This window comes from Panulirus ornatus, chromosome 61 (assembly GCF_036320965.1).
Source record: "Panulirus ornatus isolate Po-2019 chromosome 61, ASM3632096v1, whole genome shotgun sequence".
NCBI lineage: Eukaryota > Metazoa > Arthropoda > Malacostraca > Decapoda > Palinuridae > Panulirus > Panulirus ornatus.
This window is the reverse complement of record NC_092284.1, coordinates 12,249,994-12,271,940: the sequence shown is the minus strand read 5'-3', so window position 1 is coordinate 12,271,940 and position 21,947 is coordinate 12,249,994. Positions and strand designations below refer to the sequence as shown.

Sequence of the window (21,947 nt, the reverse complement as noted above, 5' to 3'; positions counted from 1 at the left end):
ATACAGCAGAAGACAACCTGGAGATGCAGCAGAAGACAACCTGGAGGTGAAGGAAACAGTTTGAAGGCACAGCAGAAGACAACCTAGAGGTACAGCATCCGACAACCTAGAAGTACAGCAGAAGACATCCTGGAGGTGCAGCAGACATAAACCTGGAGGTGAAGCAAACAGCTTGAAGGTACAGCAGAAAACAACCTAGAGGTACAGCACTATACAACTTGTAAGTGCAGCAGAAGATACCCTGAAGGTGGAACAGAGGATAACCTAGAGTTACATCCGAAGACAATCTGAAGATGGAGGAGAAGACAACCTGAAGGTGAAGCAGAGGACAACCTGGAGGTGCATCAGTAGACAACCTGGAGGTACAGGAGAAGAAAACCTGTAAGTGTTGCTGAAGACAACCTGAAGGTGGAGCGGAGGATAACCTAGATGTACAGCAGAAGACAATCTGGAGGTACAGCAGAAGACAGCCTCGAGGCACAGTAAAAGACAACCTGGAGGTACAGTAGAAGGAAAACCTGGAGGTGAAGCAAACAGCTTGAAGGTACAGCAGAAGACAACCTGAAGGTACATCAGAGCACAGCCTGGAGGTGCTGCAGAAGAGAAACCTGGAGGTGAAGGAAACAGCTTGAAGGTACAGCAGAAGACAACCTGAAAGTACATCAGAGGACAACCTGGAGGTGGAACAGAAGACATCCTGGAGGTACAGCAGAGCACAACCTGGAGGTACAGCAGCAGACAACCTGTAGGTACAGCAGCAGACGACCTGGAAGTACAGCAGCAGACGACCTGGAGGTACAGCAGAAGAAGACCTGTAGGTACAGTAGAAGACGACCTGGAGGCACAGTAGAAGACGACCTGTAGGTACAGTAGAAGACAACCTGGAGGTACAGTAAAAGATAACCTGAAGGCACAGGACAAGACGACCTGTAGGTACAGTAGATGACCTCTAGGCATAGAAGACGACCTGTAGGTACAGTAGAAGACAACCTGTGGGTAGAGTAGAAGATGACCTGTGGGTAAAGTAGAAGACAACCTGGAGGTACAGTAGAAGATGACCTGTAGGTACAGTAGTAGACGACCTGTAGGTACAGTAGAAGACAGAGGTAAAGTAGAAGATGACCTGTAAGTACAGTAGAAGACGACCTGTGGGTACAGTAGAAGACGACCTGTAGGTACACTAGAAGACGACCTGTAGGTACACTAGAAGACGACCTGTAGGTACAGTAGAAGACGACCTGTAGGTACAATAGAAGACGACCTGTAGGTACAATAGAAGACGACCTGTAGGTACAGCAGAATACAACCTGTAGGTACAGCAGAATACGAAGATTAGGTACAGCAGAAGATGACCAGTAGTTACAGCGAAACACAACCTACAGGTACCGTTGAGGACATACTGTAGGTTCAATAAGAGGCAACAGGTTACTATATAGTAAGGCATATCAAGGGGTCATAAATGATGGCAGTATTGTTGAAAAAAAAAAGAATTATCATTATATAAGATCCCATCTTATAACACGTTATAGGATACTATAAAGAGACTTAATATAAACCTTATACCACGAAACATATGAAAAACGTACACGTGAGTGAAATCCACTGGTCTAAAAGATAATGATAGACTCAGCCTATGTAACGCAGCACAGGAGGAAACATTAACAAAGAGTGAACTGTAAGAAATATATGATCAAATCTTCCTAACATTTCTATGCTGACGTCAAAACCATTTTGAAGTCGACGTCATCAGGCCGACCTAATCATGGAACAGTGACGTCAGAACATCAGGTGACGTCACCAACATATATAAATACAACGTGTACAAAAAATTGAGATGAAAACTTGGGCTGGAATCCAGAAGTGTGTTAACAGGTCTGAGGCCTACGGCTCCCACCCTCCCACCCGCTCACGGTCTCGGTGTCTCCATGTACTTCATCCTACCAACCAAATATGTTGACGTCTTTTCTGATAATATACTCTCTATATCAGATAAAATTATCTATTTCTTCATCAAAATGGTCATACAAAGTTCATTAAGAGTTTCTTTTAAATAGACGTATATGAAAAAGTAAATATCTCGATACGTAATCACGTAATCAAAGTATATTCTTTATGCTCATATGTAAAAATGTACAGCTTCTACGTAATGTATAGATAACATAACTATTCACTCGTATCGTCTATAAATTTCACCAGAAGTAAAGCATAATAAAGATTTGACGATGAATCATATGGCAACAGCTCCACCCACTTGCGTCCTGGGTTTCGTTCAGTGATTCACCGCCAGCGTCAAACATGTCTTATGATTTCAACGAAAACTTACTTACCTCGTCCAGGTCATGCAGCGTCCTCAGCATGACTTCTCTATCCAAATGTATAGCAGTATAATACTTTGACCTCCATTTGGCTGCCTCTTGTGACGAACGCTTGTTTGTGTGTGATCTTCATGGCATCGACAACTGAATGTTTACACTCTCTGAATGTCTTGTACACCAGATGAAGACGCTTTAGGATAATTAGCCATTGTTCTTATATCCACTGGTATGTCGACAGTTCTCACACCGTAACACTGTCAAAAAAATGGGTTTAAAACCATTGTACAAACACAGACACACACTGGATAAATCCTTAAGCCACCATTGCTCTGGGTCAACTGACATAAACATCTGACGTCACATATTTGAACGACGGAGAATGTATTTGAGAAGGATAACTACCCTAGATTACTATAGGTTTTATGAAGGCGTTAATATTGCCACCACTAAATCTATCTTATGATAAGCTCGTAACTTGTAAAGGAGAACGTGTAGAGAACGGTTAGGGTAAAAAAAAAGACTTTCTCCTAGGTGACATATTAAGTAAAATGTGCTTAATAGTAAAGCGAACTTATACTGATAATGAAGTGCTTTGATTTTGATCATTGTATTAATATGTGTACTATCTTTTATGGTGTTATTGTGACCATTAACACCACCTTTTCGAATCTCAAATTTCGGTGGAACCTATCATCTCTGCCGAAAATATCAAAAAATGTCATCAGAGGAGATATCAGACGCAGAGCAGGTGATTATTGTAACGCTATCTGATCGCTGAGGTAGAGTTCTATATATCACTTTCATGATAGACTGGCACCACACTAGTCTAGGAGAGTAACATTTTCCATACTGATCTTTTTCGATTGGACAGATATGCCAGCGGCGTGATCAAAGCGCCATCCTCTAGAGACGCAGATAACACGTATGACAGCCAGTGATAGAAAATATCAGAATTGAACTTAACACATGATACCTTATACCTGTGTTCACTTGTGGAGCCCCTCTGTGAGTTAAGCTACCTTGGGGCGCCAGGCACTATATTAAAACCATTAATTCCTCACACGTAAAGCATGAAATTATAACACTATACACAAATCCTATATAAGCTGATCACGGAGTCGATAGCATGCTGGGTTAACTTATAGTAACGCTAATGCGGAATGCATGTTTCTAGATATTTTAATGGCTCGATCCCCTCCAGCATTTGGCGCCATGATAGTCGCATGAATAATCAAAGCAACTCATATGTTGGGCAAAAGCACATCCAGTTGTGAAGTGTCTAGTTCACGAAGTGCATATAAAGGGTCTTGTCATCACATGTGACTTGCACTTTGTGCACTGAACATAATGAAGGATTCATCAGGATAGCAGTCCTCCAGGTCCTCTGGATATGCCTGTTGCAACCTTGCAGCCATTTGACGTATTTCAGTGGCATAAATTCCCTCAACAGTGCTCACGCTAGTCAGTACACCGACACTGGTATTGACAGCAGAATGAAACCTGTAAGTGTAGCAGAAGGCAACCTGAAGTTGGGGCAGAGGAGAACCTGGAGGTACAGCAGATGACAACCTGGTAGTATAGCAGAAGACAACCTGGAGGTACAGCAGAAGACAACCTGGAGATGCAGCAGAAGACAACCTGGAGGTACAGCGGAAGACAACTTGGAGGTACAGCAGAAGACAACCTGTAGGTGCAGCAGACGACGACCTGGAGATACAGCAGAAAAAAACGTGAAGGTCAAGCAAACAGCTTGAAGGTACAGCAGAAGACAACCTAGAGGTACAGCAGAAGACAACCTCAAAGTGAATCAAACATCTTGAAGGTACAGCAGAAGACAGTCTTCACCTGGAGGCATAGCAGAAGATAACCTTGAGGTGCAGCAAAAAGCTTGAAGATATAGCAGAAGACAACCTGAAAGCGAAGCAAACAGCTTGAAGGTACAGCAGAAGACAGCCTAGAGGTACAGCAAAAGACAACCTGAAGGTACAGCAGAAGAGAACCTGGAGTTACAGCAGAGGACAACTTGTAAGTACAGCAGAAGACAGCTTGAATTAGCAGTAGAGCACAACCTGGAGGTACAGCAGAAGATAACCTGGAGGTACAGCAGTATGCAACCTGTAAGCGCAGCAGAAGATAACCTGAATGTGGAGCAGAGGATAACCTGGAGTTACAGACGAAGACAACCTGGAGGTACAGATGAAGAAAACCTGGAGGTACAGCAGAATAATACCTGTAAGTGTAGCAGAAGACAACCTGAAGGTGGAGCAGAGGACAACCTGCAGGTACAGCAGAAGACAACCTGGAGGTGCAGCAGAACACAACCTGGAGGTGCAGCAGAACACAACCTTGAGGTATAGCAGACAAACTGGAGGTACAGCAGAAAGCAACTTGAATGTACAGCAAATGACAACTTGAAGGTTCAACAGAAGACAACCTGGAAGTGCAGGAGACAGACTGAAGGTTCAGCAAAAGACCTGAAGGTGCAGCAGAAGAGAACCTGGAGGAAGAGGAGAGGACAACCTGGAGGTTCAGCAGATGACAACCTGGTAGTACAGCAGAAGACAACCTGGAGGTACTGCAGAAGACAACCTGGAGATGCAGCAGAAGACATCCTAGAGGTACAGCAGAAGACAACTTGGGGGTACAGCAAAAGACAACCTGTAGGTGCAGCAGAAGACGACCTGGAGGTAAAGCAGAAAAAAAACCTGAAGGTGAAGCAAACAGCTTGAAGTTACAGCACATGACAACCTAGAGGTACAGCAGAAGACAACCTGAAAGTGAATAAAACAGCCTGAAGGTACAGCAGAAGAGAGCCTTGAGGTACAGCAAAAGACAACCTGAAGGTACAGCAGAAGAGAACCTGGAGTTACAGCAGAGGACATCCTGGAAGTACAGCAGAGGACAACTTGGAGGAACAGCAGAGCACAACCTGGAGGTACAGCAGTATACAACCTGTAAGCGCAGCAGAAGATAACCTGAATGTGGAGCAGAGGATAACCTGGAGTTACAGACGAAGACAACCTGGAGTTACATCAGAAGACAACCTGGAGATACAGATGAAGAAAACCTGGAGGTACAGCAGAATAATACCTGTAAGTGTAGCAGAAGACAACCTGAAGGTGGAGCAGAGGACAACCTGCAGGTACAGCAGAAGACAAGCTGGAGGTGCAGCAGAAGACAACCTGAAGATGCAGCAGGAGAAAACCTGGAGGTATACCAGAAAATAAACTGAAGGTACAGCAGAGGACAACATGGAGGTTCAAAAGAAGACAACCTGGAAGTGCTGGAGACAGACTGGAGGTTCAGCAAAAGACCTGAATGTGCAGCAGAGGAGAACCTGGAGGAACAGGAGAGGACAACCGGGATGTACAGCAGAAGATAACCTAGAAGTGCAGCTGGAGACAACCTGAAGGTACATCAGTATACAAACCTCTAAGTGCAGCAGAAGATAACCTGAATGTGGAGCAGAGGATAACCTGGAGTTACAGCAGAAGACAACCTGGAGGTGCATCAGAAGACAACGTGGAGGTACAGAAGAAAACCTGGAGGTACTGCTGAATAAAACCTGTAAGTGTAGCAGAAGACAACCTGAAGGTGGAGCAGATGACAACCTGGAGGTACAGTAACAGACAACCTGGAAGTACAGCAGAAGACAACCTGTAGGTGCAGCAGAAGACAACCTGGAGGTACAACAGAAAAAACCTAGAGGTGAAGGAAAGAGATTGAAGGTACAGTAGAAGACAACATTGAGGTACAGCAGAAGACAACCTGGAGGTACAGTAGCAGACAACCTGGAGGTAAAGCAGAAAATGACTTGAAGGTACAGCAGAAGACAACCGGGAGGTACAGTAGAAAAAAAACCTGTAGGTGAAGCAAACAGCTTGAAGGTACAGCAGAAGACAACCAGTAGGTGTAGCAGAAGACAACTTGGAGGAACAGCAGAGCACAACGTGGAGGTACAGCAGAAGATAACCTGAAATTACAGCAATATAAAACCTGTAAGTGCAGCAGAAGATAACCTAAATGTGAAGCAGAGGATAACCTGGAGTTGCAGCAAAAGACAACCTGGAGGTACATCATAAGACAACCTAGAGGTACAGGAGAAGAAAACCTGGAGGTACAGCACAATGAGACTTGGAAGTGTAGCAGAAGACAACCTGAAGATGCAGCAGAGGACAACCATAAGATTCAACAAAAGACAAACTGAAGATGGAGCAGAAGACAACCTGGAGGTGCAACAGAAGACAACCTGAAGATGGAGCAGAAGACAACCAGGAGATACAGCAGCAGACAACCTGGAAGTACAGCAGAAGACAACCTGTAGGTGCAGCAGAAGACAACCTGGAGGTACAGCGGAAAAGAGCATTAATTTACAGCAGAGGACAACTTGGAGGTTCAAAAGAAGACAACCTGGAAATGCAGGAGGCAGACTGGAGTTTTCAGCAAAAAACCTGAAGGTGCAGCAGAAGAGAACCTGGAGGTACAGCAGAGGACAACCTGGAAGTACAGCAGGAGACACTTTGGAGGTACATCAGAACACAACCTGGAGATGCAGCAGAAGACAACCTAGAAGTACAGCAGATGACAACCTGGAGGTACAGCAGCAGACAACGTGTAGGCGCAGCAGAAGACAACCTGGAGGTGCAGCAGGAAAAAACCTGAAGGTGAAGCAAATAGTTTGAAGGTACAGCAGAAGACAACCTAGAGGCACAGCAGAAGACAACATGAAGGTGAATCAAACAGCTTGAAGGTACAGCAGAAGACAGCCTTGAGATACAGTAAAAGACAACCTGAAGGTACAGCAGAAGACAACTTGGAGGAGCAGCAGAGCACAACCTGGAGGTACAGCAGAAGATAACCAGGAGGTACAGCAGCATAAAACCTGTAAGTGCAGCAGAAGATAACCTGAATGTGGAGCAGAGGATAACCTGGAGTTACAGACGAAGACAACCTGGAGTTACATCAGAAGACAACCTGGAGATACAGAAGAAAACCTGGAGGTACAGCAGAATAATACCTGTAAGTGTAGGAGAAGACAGCCTGAAGGTGGAGCAGAAGACAACCTGGAGTTACATCGGAAGACAACCTGGAGATACAGATGAAGAAAACCTGGAGGTACAGCAGAATAATACCTGTACGTGTAACAGAAGACAACCTGAAGGTGGAGCAGAGTACAACATGCAGGTCCAGCAGAAGACAACTAGGAGGTGCAGCAGAAGACAACCTAAAGATGCAGCAGGAGAAAACCTGGAGGTATAGCAGAAAATAAACTGAAGGTACAGCAGAGGACAACTTGGAGGTTCAAAAAGAAGACAACCTGGAAGTGCTGGAGACAGACTGGAGGTTCAGCAAAAGACCTGAAGGTGCAGCAGAGGAGAACCTAGAGGTGCAACAAAAGCAAACTTGTAGGTGAAGAAAACAGCTTGAAGGTACAGCAGAAGACAACCTAGTGGTACAGCAGTATACAACCTGTAAGTGCAGCAGAAGATAACCTGAATGTGGAGCAGAGGATAACCTGGAGTTACAGCCGAAGACAACCTGGATGTGCATCAGAAGACAACCTGGAGGTACAGGAGAAGATAATCTGGAAGTGCAGCAGAAGAAAACCTGGAGGTGCAGCAGAAGACTACCTGAAGGTGCAGCAGAAGACAACCTGAAGATGGAGCAGAAGACAACCTGAAGGTACAGCAGAAGACAACCTGGAGGTACATCAGAAGACAACCTGGAGGAGCAGCAGACAAACTGGATGTACATCAGAAGACAACCTGGAGGAGCAGCAGACAAACTGGAGGTACAGCAAAAACAACTTGAATGTACAGCAGAGGACAACTTGGAGGTTCAACAGAAGACAACCTTGAAGTGCAGGAGACAGACTGGAGGCTCAGCAAAATACCTGAAGGTGCAACAGAAGAGAACCTGGAGGTACGGTAGAGGACAACCTGGAAGTACAGCTGAAGACAACCTGGAGGTACAGCAGAGGACAGCCTGGAAGTACAGCAGAAGACAACCTGGAGGTACAGCATAAGACAACCTGGAGATTCAGTAGAAGACAGTCTAGAGGTACAGCAGGAGACAATCTCGAGGTACAGCAGCAGACAGCCTGGAAGTACAGCAGAAGGCAACCTGTATGTGCAGCAGAAGACAACCTGGAAGTGAAGCAGAAGACAACCTGGAAATGCAGCAGAAAAAAAACCTGGAGGTGAAGCAAACAGTTTCAAGGTACAGCAGACGACAACCTCGGGGTATAGCAGAAGATAATCTTGAGGTAGAGTAAAAGACAACCTGGAGGAACAGCAGAGCAGAACCTGGAATATAGCAGAAAATAACCTGGAGGTACAGCAGAAAACATGGAGGTACAGCAGCAGACAACCTGGAAGTGCAGCAAAAGAAAACCTGTAGCTGCAGCAGAAGACAACCTGGAGGTACAGCAGCAGACAACCTGGAAGTACAGCAGAAGACAAAATGTAGGTGCAGCAGAAGAAAACCTGGAGGTACAGCAGAAGACAACTTGGAGGAACAGCAGAGCACAACATGGAGGTAAAGCAGAGTATAACCTGGAGGTACAACAGTATACAACCAGTAAGTGCAGAATAAGATAACATGAATTGGAGCCGAGGATAACCTGGAGTTACAGGAGAAGACAACCTGGAGGAGTATCAGAAGACAACCTGGAGGTACAGGAGAAGGAAACCTGAAGGTACAGCAGAATAAAGACTAAGTGTAGCAGAAGCCAACCCAAAGGTGAAGTAGAGGACAGCCTGGAGGTACAGTAGAAGGCAACCTGGAGGTACAGAAGAAGACAACCTGGAGGTACAGTAGAATAAAACCTTGAGGTACAGCAGAATAAAACCTGTAAGTGGAGCAGAAGACAACCCGAAGGTGGAGTAGAGGACAACCTGGAGGTACAGCAAAAGGCAACCTGGAGGTACAGAAGAAGACAACCTAGAGGTACAACAGAAGACAACCTGAAGGTACAGCAGCAAACACCTTGGAAGTACAGCAGAAGACAACCTGGAGGTACAGCAGTATACAACTTGTAAGTGCAGCAGAAGATACCCTGAAGGTGGAGCAGAGGATAACCTGGAGGTACAGCTGAAGACAATCTGAAGATGGAGCAGAAGACAACCTGAAGGTGAAGCAGAGGACAACCTGGAGGTGCATCAGAAGACAATCTGAAGGTACAGGAGAAGAAAACCTTAAGTGTTGCTGAAGACAACCTGAAGGTGGAGCGGAGGATAACCTAGAAGTACAGCAGAAGACAATCTGGAGGTGCAGCAGAAGACAGCCTCGAGGTACAGTAAAAGACAACCTGGAGGTACGGCAGAAGAAAAACCTGGAGGTGAAGCAAACAGCTTGAAGGTACAGCAGAAGACAACCTGAAGGTACATCAGAAGACAAGCTGGAGGTGGAGCAGACTAACTGGAGGTACAGCAGAAAGCAACTTGAATGTACAGCAGAGGACAACTTGGAGGTTCAAAAGAAGACAACCTGGAAGTGCAGGAGACAGACTGGAGGTTCAGCAAAGGACCTGAAGGTGCAGCAGAGGAGAACCTAGAGGTACGGCAGAGGACAGCCTGGTAGTGCAGCAGAAGACAACCTAGAAGTACAGCAGAAGACATCCTGAAGGTGCAGCAGACACAAACCTGGAGGTGAAGCAATCAGCTTGAAGGTACAGCAGAAGGCAATCTGAAGGTACATCAGAGGACAACCTGGAGGTGGAACAGAAGACATCCTGGAGGTACAGCAGAACACAACCTGGAGGTACAGCAGCAGACAACCTGGAGGTACAGAAGCAGACGACCTGTAGGTACAGCAGAAGAAGACCTGTAGGTATAGAAGACGACGACCTGCAGGTACAGTAGAAGACGACCTGTAGGTACAGCAGAATACGAAGGTTAGGTACAGCAGAAGATGACCATTAGTTACAGCGAAACATAACCTACAGGTACAGTTGAAGACATACTGTAGGTTCAATAAGAGGCAACAGGTTACTATATGGTAAGGCATATCAAGGGGTCATGAATAGTGGCAGTATTGTTAACAAAGAAGAATTATCATCATATAAGATCCCATCTTATAACACGTTATAGGATACTATAGACTTAATATAAACATTATACCACGAAATGTATGAAATACGTACACGTGAGTGAAATCCACTGGTCTAAAAGATGATGATAAACTCAGCCTATGTAACGCAACACAGGAGGAAACATTAACAAAGAGTGAACTGTAAGAAATATATGATCAAATCTTCCTAACATTTCTGTGCTGACGTCAAAACCATTTTGAAATCGACGTCATCAGGCCGACCTAATCATGGAACAGTGACGTTAGAACATCAGGTGACGTCACCAACATATATAAATACAACGTGTAAAAAAAGTCGAGATGAAAACTTGGGTTGGAATCCAGAGGCGTGTTGACACTCAGGTCTGAGGCCGGCGGCTCCCACCCTCCCACCCGCTCACGGTGTCTCCATGTACTTCACCCTACCAACCAAACATGTTGACGTCTTTTCTGAACGCTCAATATTAGATAAAATTATCTATTTCTTAATCAAAATGATCATACAAAGCTCATTTAGAATTTCTTTTAAATAGACGTATATGAAAAAATATCTCGATATGTAATCACGTAATCAAAGTATATTCTTTATGCTCATATGTAAAAATGTACAGCTTCTACGTAATGTATAGATAACATAACTATTCACTCGTATAGTCTATAAATTTCACGAGAAGTAAAGCATAATAAGGATCTGACGATGAACCATACGGCAACAGCTCCACCCACTTGCGTCCTGGGTTTCGTTCAGTGATTCACCGATGGCGTCAAACATGTCTTATGATTTCAACAAAAACTTACTTACCTCGTCCAGGTCATGCAACGTCCTCAGTATGACTTGTTATTCAAATGTATAGCAGTATAATACTTTGACCTTCATTTGGCTGCCTCTTGTGACGAATTAATAAACTCTGTTAATAAACTCTGATGCAGATATCTCATTCTCTATGCATCCTTCATCATTGCTGCCATGTCCCACTCCTTTTCACACACACTATAACTTACATTAAGTCGTTAATATTACCGCTCTCCACCCATCTTCTATTCCACTCCACAGTGTTTGAGGACAGGGCAAATTCATGTGCGATGCCCCGTATGGAGAAAACATTATCAAGAAGTGTGATCACGTCACCGCTGAGCACCAACCTCTCATCTCTCCGATTCCCCGTAGGCTACCTCACCGCGATCCAGTAGACAAGCTGCCGCTCCCTGGCCAGTCGACCCTAGCCTACCTCACCGATATCCAGTAGACAAGCTGCCGCTCCCTGGCCAGCCGACCCTAGCCTACCTCACCGAGATCCAGTAGACAAGCTGCCGCTCCCTGGCCAGCCGACCCTAGCCTACCTCACCGCGATCCAGTAGACAAGCTGCCGCTCCCTGGCCAGCCGACCCTAGCCTACCTCAACGCGATCCAGTAGACAAGCTGCCGCTCCCTGGCCAGCCGACCCTAGCCTACCTCACCGCGATCCAGTAGACAAGCTGCCGCTCCCTGGCCAGCCGACCTTAGCCTACCTCAACGCGATCCAGTAGACAAGCTGCCAGCTCCCTGGCCAGCCGACCCTAGCCTACCTCAACGCGATCCAGTAGACAAGCTGCCGCTCCCTGGCCAGCCGACCCTAGCCTACCTCAACGCGATCCAGTAGACAAGCTGCCAGCTCCCTGGCCAGCCGACCCTTGCCTACCTCAACGCGATCCAGTAGACAAGCTGCACTCCATGGCCAGCCGACCTAGCCTACCTCACCGCGATCCAGTAGACAAGCTGCCGCTCCCTGGCCAGCCGACCCTTGCCTACCTCAACGCGATCCAGTAGACAAGCTGCCACTCCCTGGCCAGCCGACCCTTGCCTACCTCAACAGCGATCCAGTAGACAAGCTGCCGCTCCCTGGCCAGCCGACACTAGCCTACCTCACCGTGATCCAGTAGACAAGCTGCCGCTCCCTGGCCAGCCGACCCTAGCCTACCTCAACAGCGATCCAGTAGACAAGCTGCCGCTCCCTGGCCAGCCGACCCTAGCCTACCTCAACACGATCCAGTAGACAAGCTGCCGCTCCCTGGCCAGCCGACACTTGCCTACCTCAACACGATCCAGTACACAAGCTGCCGCTCCATGGCCAGCCGACACTTGCCTACCTCAACGCGATCCAGTAGACGAGCTGCCACTCCATGGCCAGCCGACCTCTTGCCTACCACACCGCGATCCAGTAGACGAGCTGGCCGCTCCCTAGCCAGCCGACCGTAGCCTACCTCACCGCGATCCAGTAGACAAGCTGCCGCTCCCTAGCCAGCTGACACTAGCCTACCTCACCGCGATCCAGTAGGCAAGCTGCCGCTCTCCTGGCCAGCCGACCATAGCCTACCTCAACTCGATCCAGTAGACGAGCTGCCACTCCCTGGCCAGCCGACCCTAGCCTACCTCAACGCGATCCAATAGACGAGCTGCCACTCCCTGGCCAGTCGACCTTAGCCTACCTCACCGCGATCCAGTAGACAAGCTGCCGCTCCCTGGCCAGCTGACCCTTGCCTACATCAATGCGATCCAGTAGATAACCTGCCACTCCCTGGCCAGCCAGACCTAGCCTACCTCAACACGATCCAGTAGACAAGCTGCCGCTCCCTGGCCAGCCGACCCTAGCCTACCTCAACACAATCCAGTACACAAGCTGCCGCTCCCTGGCCAGCCGACACTTGCCTACCTCAACGCGATCCAGTAGACAAGCTGCACTCCATGGCCAGCCGACTCTTGCCTACCACACCGCGATCCAGTAGACGAGCTGGCACTCCATGGCCAGCCGACCGTAGCCTACCTCACCGCGATCCAGTAGACAAGCTGCCGCTCCCTAGCCAGCCGACCCTTGCCTACATAACGCGATCCAGTAGATAAGCCTGCCACTCCCTGGCCAGCCGACCCTTGCCTACCTCAACACGATCCAGTAGACAAGCTGCCGCTCCCTGGCCAGCCGACACTTGCCTACCACACCGCGATCCAGTAGACGAGCTGGCACTCCATGGCCAGCCGACCGTAGCCTACCTCACCGCGATCCAGTAGACAAGCTGCCGCTCCCTAGCTAGCCGACCCTTGCCTACATAAATGCGATCCAGTAGATAACCTGCCACTCCATGGCCAGCCGACCCTTGCCTACCTCAACACGATCCAGTACACAAGCTGCCGCTCCCTGGCCAGCCGACACTTGCCTACCTCAACGCGATCCAGTAGACAAGCTGCCACTCCATGGCCAGCCGACTCTTGCCTACCACACCGCTTTCCAGTAGACGAGCTGCAACTACCTAGCCAGCCGACCCTAGCCTACCTCACCGTGATCCAGGAGACAAGCTGCCGCTCCCTGGCCAACCAATCCTTGCCTACCTCAACACGATCCAGTAGACAAGCTGCCACTCCCTGGCCAGCCGACCCTAGCCTACCTCAACACAATCCAGTACACAAGCTGCCGCTCCCTGGCCAGCCGACACTTGCCTACCTCAACGCGATCCAGTAGACAAGCTGCCACTCCATGGCCAGCCGACTCTTGCCTACCACAACGCGAACCAGTAGACGAGATGCCACTCCATGGCCAGCCGACCGTAGCCTACCTCACCGAGATCCAGTAGACAAGCTGCCGCTCCCTAGCCAGCTGACCCTAGCCTACCTCACCGCGATCCAGTAGGCAAGCTGCCGCTCTCTGGCCAGCCTACAATAGCCTACCTCAACTCGATCCAGTAGACGAGCTGCCACTCCCTGGCCAGTCGACCTTAGCCTACCTCACCGCGATCCAGTAGACAAGCTGCCGCTCCCTGGCCAGCTGACCCTTGCCTACATCAATGCGATCCAGTAGATAACCTGCCACTCCCTGGCCAGCCGACCCTAGCCTACCTCAACACGATCCAGTAGACAAGCTGCAGCTCCCTGGCCAGCCGACCCTAGCCTACCTCAACACAATCCAGTACACAAGCTGCCGCTCCCTGGCCAGCCGACACTTGCCTACCTCAACGCGATCCAGTAGACAAGCTGCCACTCCATGGCCAGCCGACTCTTGCCTACACACCGCTGATCCAGTAGACGAGCTGCCACTCCATGGCCCAGCCGACCCTTAGCCTACCTCACCGCGATCCAGTAGACAAGCTGCCGCTCCCTAGCCAGCTGACCCTAGCCTACCTCACCGCGATCCAGTAGGCAAGCTGCCGCTCCTCTGGCCAGCGACAATAGCCTACCTCAACTCGATCCAGTAGATGAGCTGCCACACCCTGGCCCAGCCGACCTAGCCTACCTCAACGCGATCCAGTAGACAAGCTGCCGCTCCCTGGCCAGCCGACCCTAGCCTACCTCAACGCGATCCAGTAGACAAGCTGCCGACTCCCTGGCCAGCCGACACTTGCCTACCTCAACGCGATCCAGTAGAAAGCTGCCACTCCATGGCCAGCCGACTCTTGCCTACCACACCACGATCCAGTAGACGAGCTGGCATCCATGGCCAGCCGACCGTAGCCTACCTCAACGCGATCCAGTAGACAAGCTGCCACTCCATGGCCAGCCGACTCTTGCCTACCACACCACGATCCAGTAGACGAGCTGGCACTCCATGGCCAGCCGACCGTAGCCTACCTCACCGCGATCCAGTAGACAAGCTGCCGATCCCTAGCCAGCCGACCCTTGCCTACATAAATGCGATCCAGTAGATAACCTGCCACTCCCTGGCCAGCCGACCCTTGCCTACCTCAACACGATCCAGTACACAAGCTGCCGCTCCCTGACCAGCCGACACTTGCCTACCTCAACGCGATCCAGTAGATAAGCTGCCATTCCATGGCCAGCCGACTCTTGTCTACCACACCGCGATCCAGTAGACGAGCTGCCACTACCTGGCCAGCCGACCCTAGCCTACCTCACCGTGATCCAGGAGACAAGCTGCCGCTCCCTGGCCAACCAATCCTTGCCTACCTCAACACGATCCAGTAGACAAACTGCCACTCCCTGGCCAGACGACCCTAGCCTACCTCAACACAATCCAGTACACAAGCTGCCGCTCCCTGGCCAGCCGACACTTGCCTACCTCAACGCGATCCAGTAGACAAGCTGCCACTCCATGGCCAGCCGACTCTTGCCTACCACACCGCGATCCAGTAGACGAGCTGCCACTCCATGGCCAGCCGACCGTAGCCTACCTCACCGAGATCCAGTAGACAAGCTGCCGCTCCCTAGCCAGCTGACCCTAGCCTACCTCACCGCGATCCAGTAGGCAAGCTGCCGCTCTCTGGCCAGCCTACAATAGCCTACCTCAACTCGATCCAGTAGACGAGCTGCCACTCCCTGGCCAGTCGACCTTAGCCTACCTCACCGCGATCCAGTAGACAAGCTGCCGCTCCCTGGCCAGCTGACCCTTGCCTACATCAATGCGATCCAGTAGATAACCTGCCACTCCCTGGACAGCCGACCCTAGCCTACCTCAACACGATCCAGTAGACAAGCTGCCACTCCCTGGCCAGCCGACACTTGCCTACCTCAACGCGATCCAGTAGACAAGCTGCCACTCCATGGCCAGCCGACTCTTGCCTACCACACCGCGATCCAGTAGGCAAGCTGCCGCTCTCTGGCCAGCCTACAATAGCCTACCTCAACTCGATCCAGTAGACGAGCTGCCACTCCCTGGCCAGTCGACCGTAGCCTACCTCACCGCGATCCAGTAGACAAGCTGCCGCTCCCTGGCCAGCTGACCCTTGCCTACATCAATGCGATCCAGTAGATAACCTGCCACTCCCTGGACAGCCGACCCTAGCCTACCTCAACACGATCCAGTAGACAAGCTGCCGCTCCCTGGCCAGCCGACATTTGCCTACCTCAACGCGATCCAGTAGACAAGCTGCCACTCAATGGCCAGCCGACTCTTGCCTACCACACCGCGATCCAGTAGACGAGCTGGCACTCCATGGCCAGCCGACCGTAGCCTACCTCACCGCGATCCAGTAGACAAGCTGCCGCTCCCTAGCCAGCCGACCCTTGCCTACATAAATGCGATCTAGTAGATAACCTGCCACTCCCTGGCCAGCCGACCCTTGCCTACCTCAACACGATCCAGTAGACAAGCTGCCACTCCCTGGCCAGCCGACCCTAGCCTACCTCAACACAATCCAGTACACAAGCTGCCGTACCCTGGCCAGCCGACACTTGCCTACCTCAACGCGATCCAGTAGACAAGCTGCCACTCCATGACCAGCCGACTCTTGCCCACCACATCGCGATCCAGTAGACGAGCTGGCATTCCATGGCCAGCCGTCCGTAGCCTACCTCACCGCGATCCAGTAGACAAGCTGCCGCTCCCTAGCTAGCCGACCCTTGCCTACATAAATGCGATCCAGTAGATAACCTGCCACTCCCTGGCCAGCCGACCCTTGCCTACCTCAACACGATCCAGTACACAAGCTGCCGCTCCCTGGCCAGCCGACACTTGCCTACCTCAACGCGATCCAGTAGACAAGCTGCCACTCTATGGCCAGCCGACTCTTGCCTACCACAACGCGATCCAGTAGACGAGCTGCCACTCCATGGCCAGCCGACCGTAGCCTACCTCACCGAGATCCAGTAGACAAGCTGCCGCTCCCTAGCCAGCTGAGCCTAGCCTACCTCACCGCGATCCAGTAGGCAAGCTGCCGCTCTCTGGCCAGCCGACAATAGCCTACCTCAACTCGATCCAGTAGACAAGCTGCCGCTCCCTGGCCAGCAGACCTTTGCCTACCTCAGCGCGATCCAGTAGACGAGCTGCCACTCCCTGGCCAGCCGACCCTAGCGTACCACACCGTGATACAGTAGACGAGCTGCCACTCCCCGGCCAGGCGACCCTAGCCTACCTTACCATAACTCAGTAAAGTAGCCACAATTCTCATCGCCTATTTCTGGGCCACCTCACCGTAATCCAGTATACTAGCCACCGCTTCGTGGCTGACCGAAGCTACCGTACGTCACAATGATCCAGTACCGAAGCCACCACTCACCCGCTTATTCTAGGCTACCTCACTCTGACCCAGTGCAGTAACTCCCCGCAAAGCTGACCACAGCCTATGAAAATCTTACCTAACATCCCCAGAAGTACATGATCATAATGGAAATGTACCATTATTTTTGTGGTCTGCTGGTGTGAGAACGCATGAAGTGTCCACGTATAAGGGATATTTGGCAGTGGGGCGAAGTATTACAGCAGATTTCTAATTTCTTTCACTGGAAACATGAAGCTTCAAAAGGACCCGGTGGTCTGTTAATGTTTGTATGTTGGAAATCTAAAAGAGTTAAAAAAAGTTTTTCAAATGAGCTAAACCGCCAATTAACCAAAACCATGTTAACTGTAATAATGTGAATGGCGGGTTACACATTCCAGGATGAATAATCATTAGCTGTCATATGAGTGAACAGTAATATACTTCGAAGTGTCTGTCTACAGAGTTCATAGGTTTTCTACATTTTCTAGCTGTGCTAATTATACTAAGTACACCTAACTCTAGTTCATCACTCACTCTACATTGGTTACAACCATTAATCTCCAAATGTTACTCATACCTGGCTAGAATTAAGAACTTTGTTTATACAAAAATCATTCAACTCCAGAGCCGGGAGCACGAAGCCAGCTGGCAGCTACCGAGCCGGCGACCTGACACCTGTGGCCACATATCCTCACCTTTCCACCACCACAAGACTTATGTCAGCAAATTGGGTTTTACCCCGAGTATCTCATTGACCAGTACCTTACCTCTTCTCTAGTCTCCTGAAGTCTCCTCCACCACTACACTTCCCGGAACCGTCAACACGATATTGTCACTCACCACAACAACCCAGGAAATGAACGTATGAACCAGAAACATAGTAATCTTCGGTTTCGGAATGACCGCGCTCGTGTGGCATCTCGAAGCAGAAGCGGGGCTTTATTGTATGGCAAGGCGTTGTCTCAATCCAATGAAATGACTTGCATGGCCTTTTATCGTTTTGTAACATTCATTTTTGACTATACACTCACTAATAGTCTATGTACTCGTGATACATGCGTGTGTTACTAAACGTTTATGTAGGAAAATTTCTTTTGCTCTATAATAAAGTATATATTTTGAATGTCAGTCCGTCCAAGTCAGAGTCAATGTAACAATTCGGATTGAGACGTCGTCCACGTTTATAATACATTCCGACTCTTCTGACGTCAGTCAATTTCTAAACAATGTTTTACTTGTCTTTTTACGATAAACCACGACTGAGACAAAATGTGATCTTAAGAATACATTTTGTCCTCGACGATGGAAATATATTTTTATCGCGATTATAGATAGTACATTTCTGAGGACGGCCATACCCAGGACTACTAACCTATATCACCATTTACCACACTCACCATAGAAAATGGAATTTCGCCGATGGTTTTCAATGACCCCATATGTATTTATAGTACTTCCCTAACGTGTAATAATAATAAGTGGAAACAGAATCAACAGAAGTGTGTCAACAGACCAGACTAAAACATGAGCAATAAGCTCGTCCTGTTTTTAATGTGGTATTTCCCAGAACAAAATTTGTCGACGGGAATTTCCAAGACACGTATGGGAACTGTTGTGATCGATTTAATTTTCATACGATGTCCGAGGCAGCAGGGGCACCTGAATTCCCTAATCAAGGCATCTTGTTAACAAGTATATATATATATGTACGTACGTCTTGACGTACGACAGTGCACTACGACGGATTGTTCTCTGAGAAACGTAAGGTATTCCCTCCTTGTTAAACAAGAACGACTGTAGCATCAGAGCCGCTTTTTCCAATGATGTCTCACCAACTGACATACGTCAGCATCTCACAGCCTGGCGCGTGTTGGTCCGTTTCCTGCTGACACAGGACGTCAGCGCACTCCAAGACTGACAATGAAGCCCGACACATGCCGGCGATTCACTCCCTGACAGCTAGGTGTCACCCACCACCACCCCCTGCAGTGGCTCTCTCCTTGGGAGACTACGGCAACTCGCTCCCTAACACAAAACCTCCCGACTAATACCTTAAGCTCATATCACTCCCTAAAAGCTAAATATAATCGCCAGTCATGGACCAAAAATATATAATTCCCAAAGTGAAGCTTATTTTGATGACCCGTGAAGCTCGATAGAGCTGCCAAATATCGTTTGGCATTGTTCAGCATAAACTCTAGAGTAAGGCTTTACTTTGATTGCCTCTGTTGCCCTCAACAGCAAAATGAAATTGTCTGGCGAAGCCAGAGTAAAGTCACCAACATGCAGCTTTTCTTTGATGACCCATGTAGCACGCACAAGTGTTAGCCAGAGGAAATTTCCTCAAATAAAACTTTAATTCGACGACTCACATATGTGTCCCACAAAACCTATATAAAACAGTCTACCGTTAGCCTAAATAAAAGACTGAATGTAAAGCTTTACTTTGACGACCCATAAACCATGCAAGTGGAAAATAGTCGTCTGGCATAAGCTATAACAAATGTCCTAAAGGGACGCTTTAGTTTGGCGTCGTTGGTTCATTCCTATACAATCTACTTCGACTAATTCGTTTATACATACATTGCGGCTTCCTGCCTTACACACTACAAATGTGAAAAGAAAGCGTTACTCACTCTCGACTGACGTCGGTGGCTCAGTCTGTGATACACGTCGGTAGCTTACTTCAACACACGTTACTTCGACGAACTCGAAAACTTAGCTCACTCTCCAACAGTCATCGATGAGCTTCGTCTCTAACACACGTGTGTCGGTAGCTCACTTCATGGCAAACCAAATTGGATTCTCTCTCTCTCTGACACGCAACGGTATGGCTTCCTACTTGACACACTAAAAACACTGTTCACTCCCTGATGGACGTCGGTGGCCTCGTCTCTGATACACATCGGTAGCTCACTGCCAGATACACTACATGGCCTAACTCCGTTACGATTACTTCCTGCCTGACACACACTCTTCAGAGGCAAAAACACGTCGGTGGTTTTGTCTGTAACATACGTGGGTAGTTCACACCATGACACAATACACGACTAACTCCCTGATGCACAAGACTGGCTTCCTACATCACACTACTACAGTGGCGACAACACAAAACCGCTGCTCACTTCCTAACAAACTACCGTGGCAAAGAATGGCTGCTCACACTGACAGATTCTCTGGCTCTTTCTCTAGCACATGTTGGGACCTCACTCTAGGACACACTGTTCCCACTAACTCCCTGGCACACAAGGGCGGCTTCCTATCTGACGGTGGAGGAACGCTACTCACTCCCTGACAGAAGTCAGCGGCTTCGATTCGACCACATGTCGTGGGCTCATGCCCCGATGTACGATAGTTTACCACGGCGGTCTGTTGTTCTCTGGCACACGACGAGAGGTTCTCTCCCCCCCCCCCCCTTCAACAATGACAAACAACAACGCCCGACATATCTGACATATCGTCCTCTAAAATCAAAGCCGTTCAGTTTCAAATGACGATCTCACCAACTGACATGGGTCTGCACCTCATATCCTGGCGCGTTGGCACGTCCCTTCCTAATACACGGCGGCGGATCACTCCAAGACAGGCGAAGACCCATGACACATAACGAGCGAGTCATTCGCTAACACGCAACAGTCTTACTGCCACGCGCCGGGTTTAATGTCTCTCTCTCTCTCTCTCCCCCTCCCTAGGGTGCTATGGCAGCTCACTCTCCGACACAAAATTATGGCCTCCCGGCTAACAATACCATGAGAGTATAGCGCTCCATGAGGAACCAAATGCTCCCTATCTTGACAAAAGTCACAGGGGGGGTCCCAGTCTGCCACATACCGTCATGTCAATCATTTATGTCGATGGTTCACGCCTCGACTCGACGAAGGCTTACCCCCCTGTGAAACTTACACGTGAAGGAGGTACCACCCTCTGACTCGACGAAGGTTTACCCCACTATCAAGCTTACAAGTGAAGGAGGTACCACCCTCCTTGACTCGACGAAGGTTTACCCCACTATCAAACTTACACGTGAAGGAGGTACCACCCTCCTTGACTCGACGAAGGTTTACCCCCTATCAAACTTATACGTGGAAGGAGGTACCATCCTCCTTGAGGCAAGACACTTGAGTGCTGTTATGACGGCTTCCTCTCTCCTTCTTGCGAGGTCAGCGGGCGACTGAGGGTGACGTGGTCCTCGACTAAGGGTGACGTGGTCCTCGACTGAGGGTGACGTGGTCCTCGACAGTGGTCCGAAGACCATATCCAACCCGTTGTTTGACTGGAAGTCTGGAAATGAATTGTGTCTTAATTTCCATTTCAGCTTGAATACATTAAGGCATATTTTTCTATTAAGCTGACTTACGACATGTTGTATATAACATCTACCAGTGTGCAAGATAGATGTAAGGTCATGGGTACATTATAGGCTAATCTATTATCATCCATCTTTAAATATATGCTAAAAATAGGTGACAACTGCGAGGACAAAAACCTCTCACTAACAATGTTATCCTTACAATTCTTGATCTGTGAAACGTTAGGGTAAACAAGATGCAATTGTATGTTATCATTTACCAGTAAAAGAAGCTTCAAAAACTAGTCTCTTAT

The 21,947-nt window shown here is 49.0% G+C and overlaps 1 protein-coding gene across 1 annotated transcript in view; it reads right to left on the bottom strand.

Moving 5' to 3' along the window:
- Positions 1-21,947, bottom strand: part of LOC139767395 (uncharacterized) — a 743,720-nt gene that overhangs the window by 323,922 nt on the left and 397,851 nt on the right. Inside the window, exons 4-6 of the mRNA XM_071696732.1 lie at positions 21,442-21,626; positions 9,959-10,185; positions 2,328-2,569 (exon numbers count right to left, since the gene is read on the bottom strand). Coding sequence (XP_071552833.1) covers positions 2,557-2,569; positions 9,959-10,185; positions 21,442-21,626 — 425 coding nt within the window. The 3' untranslated portion in view covers positions 2,328-2,556. The remainder of the gene's footprint in view (positions 1-2,327; positions 2,570-9,958; positions 10,186-21,441; positions 21,627-21,947) is intronic.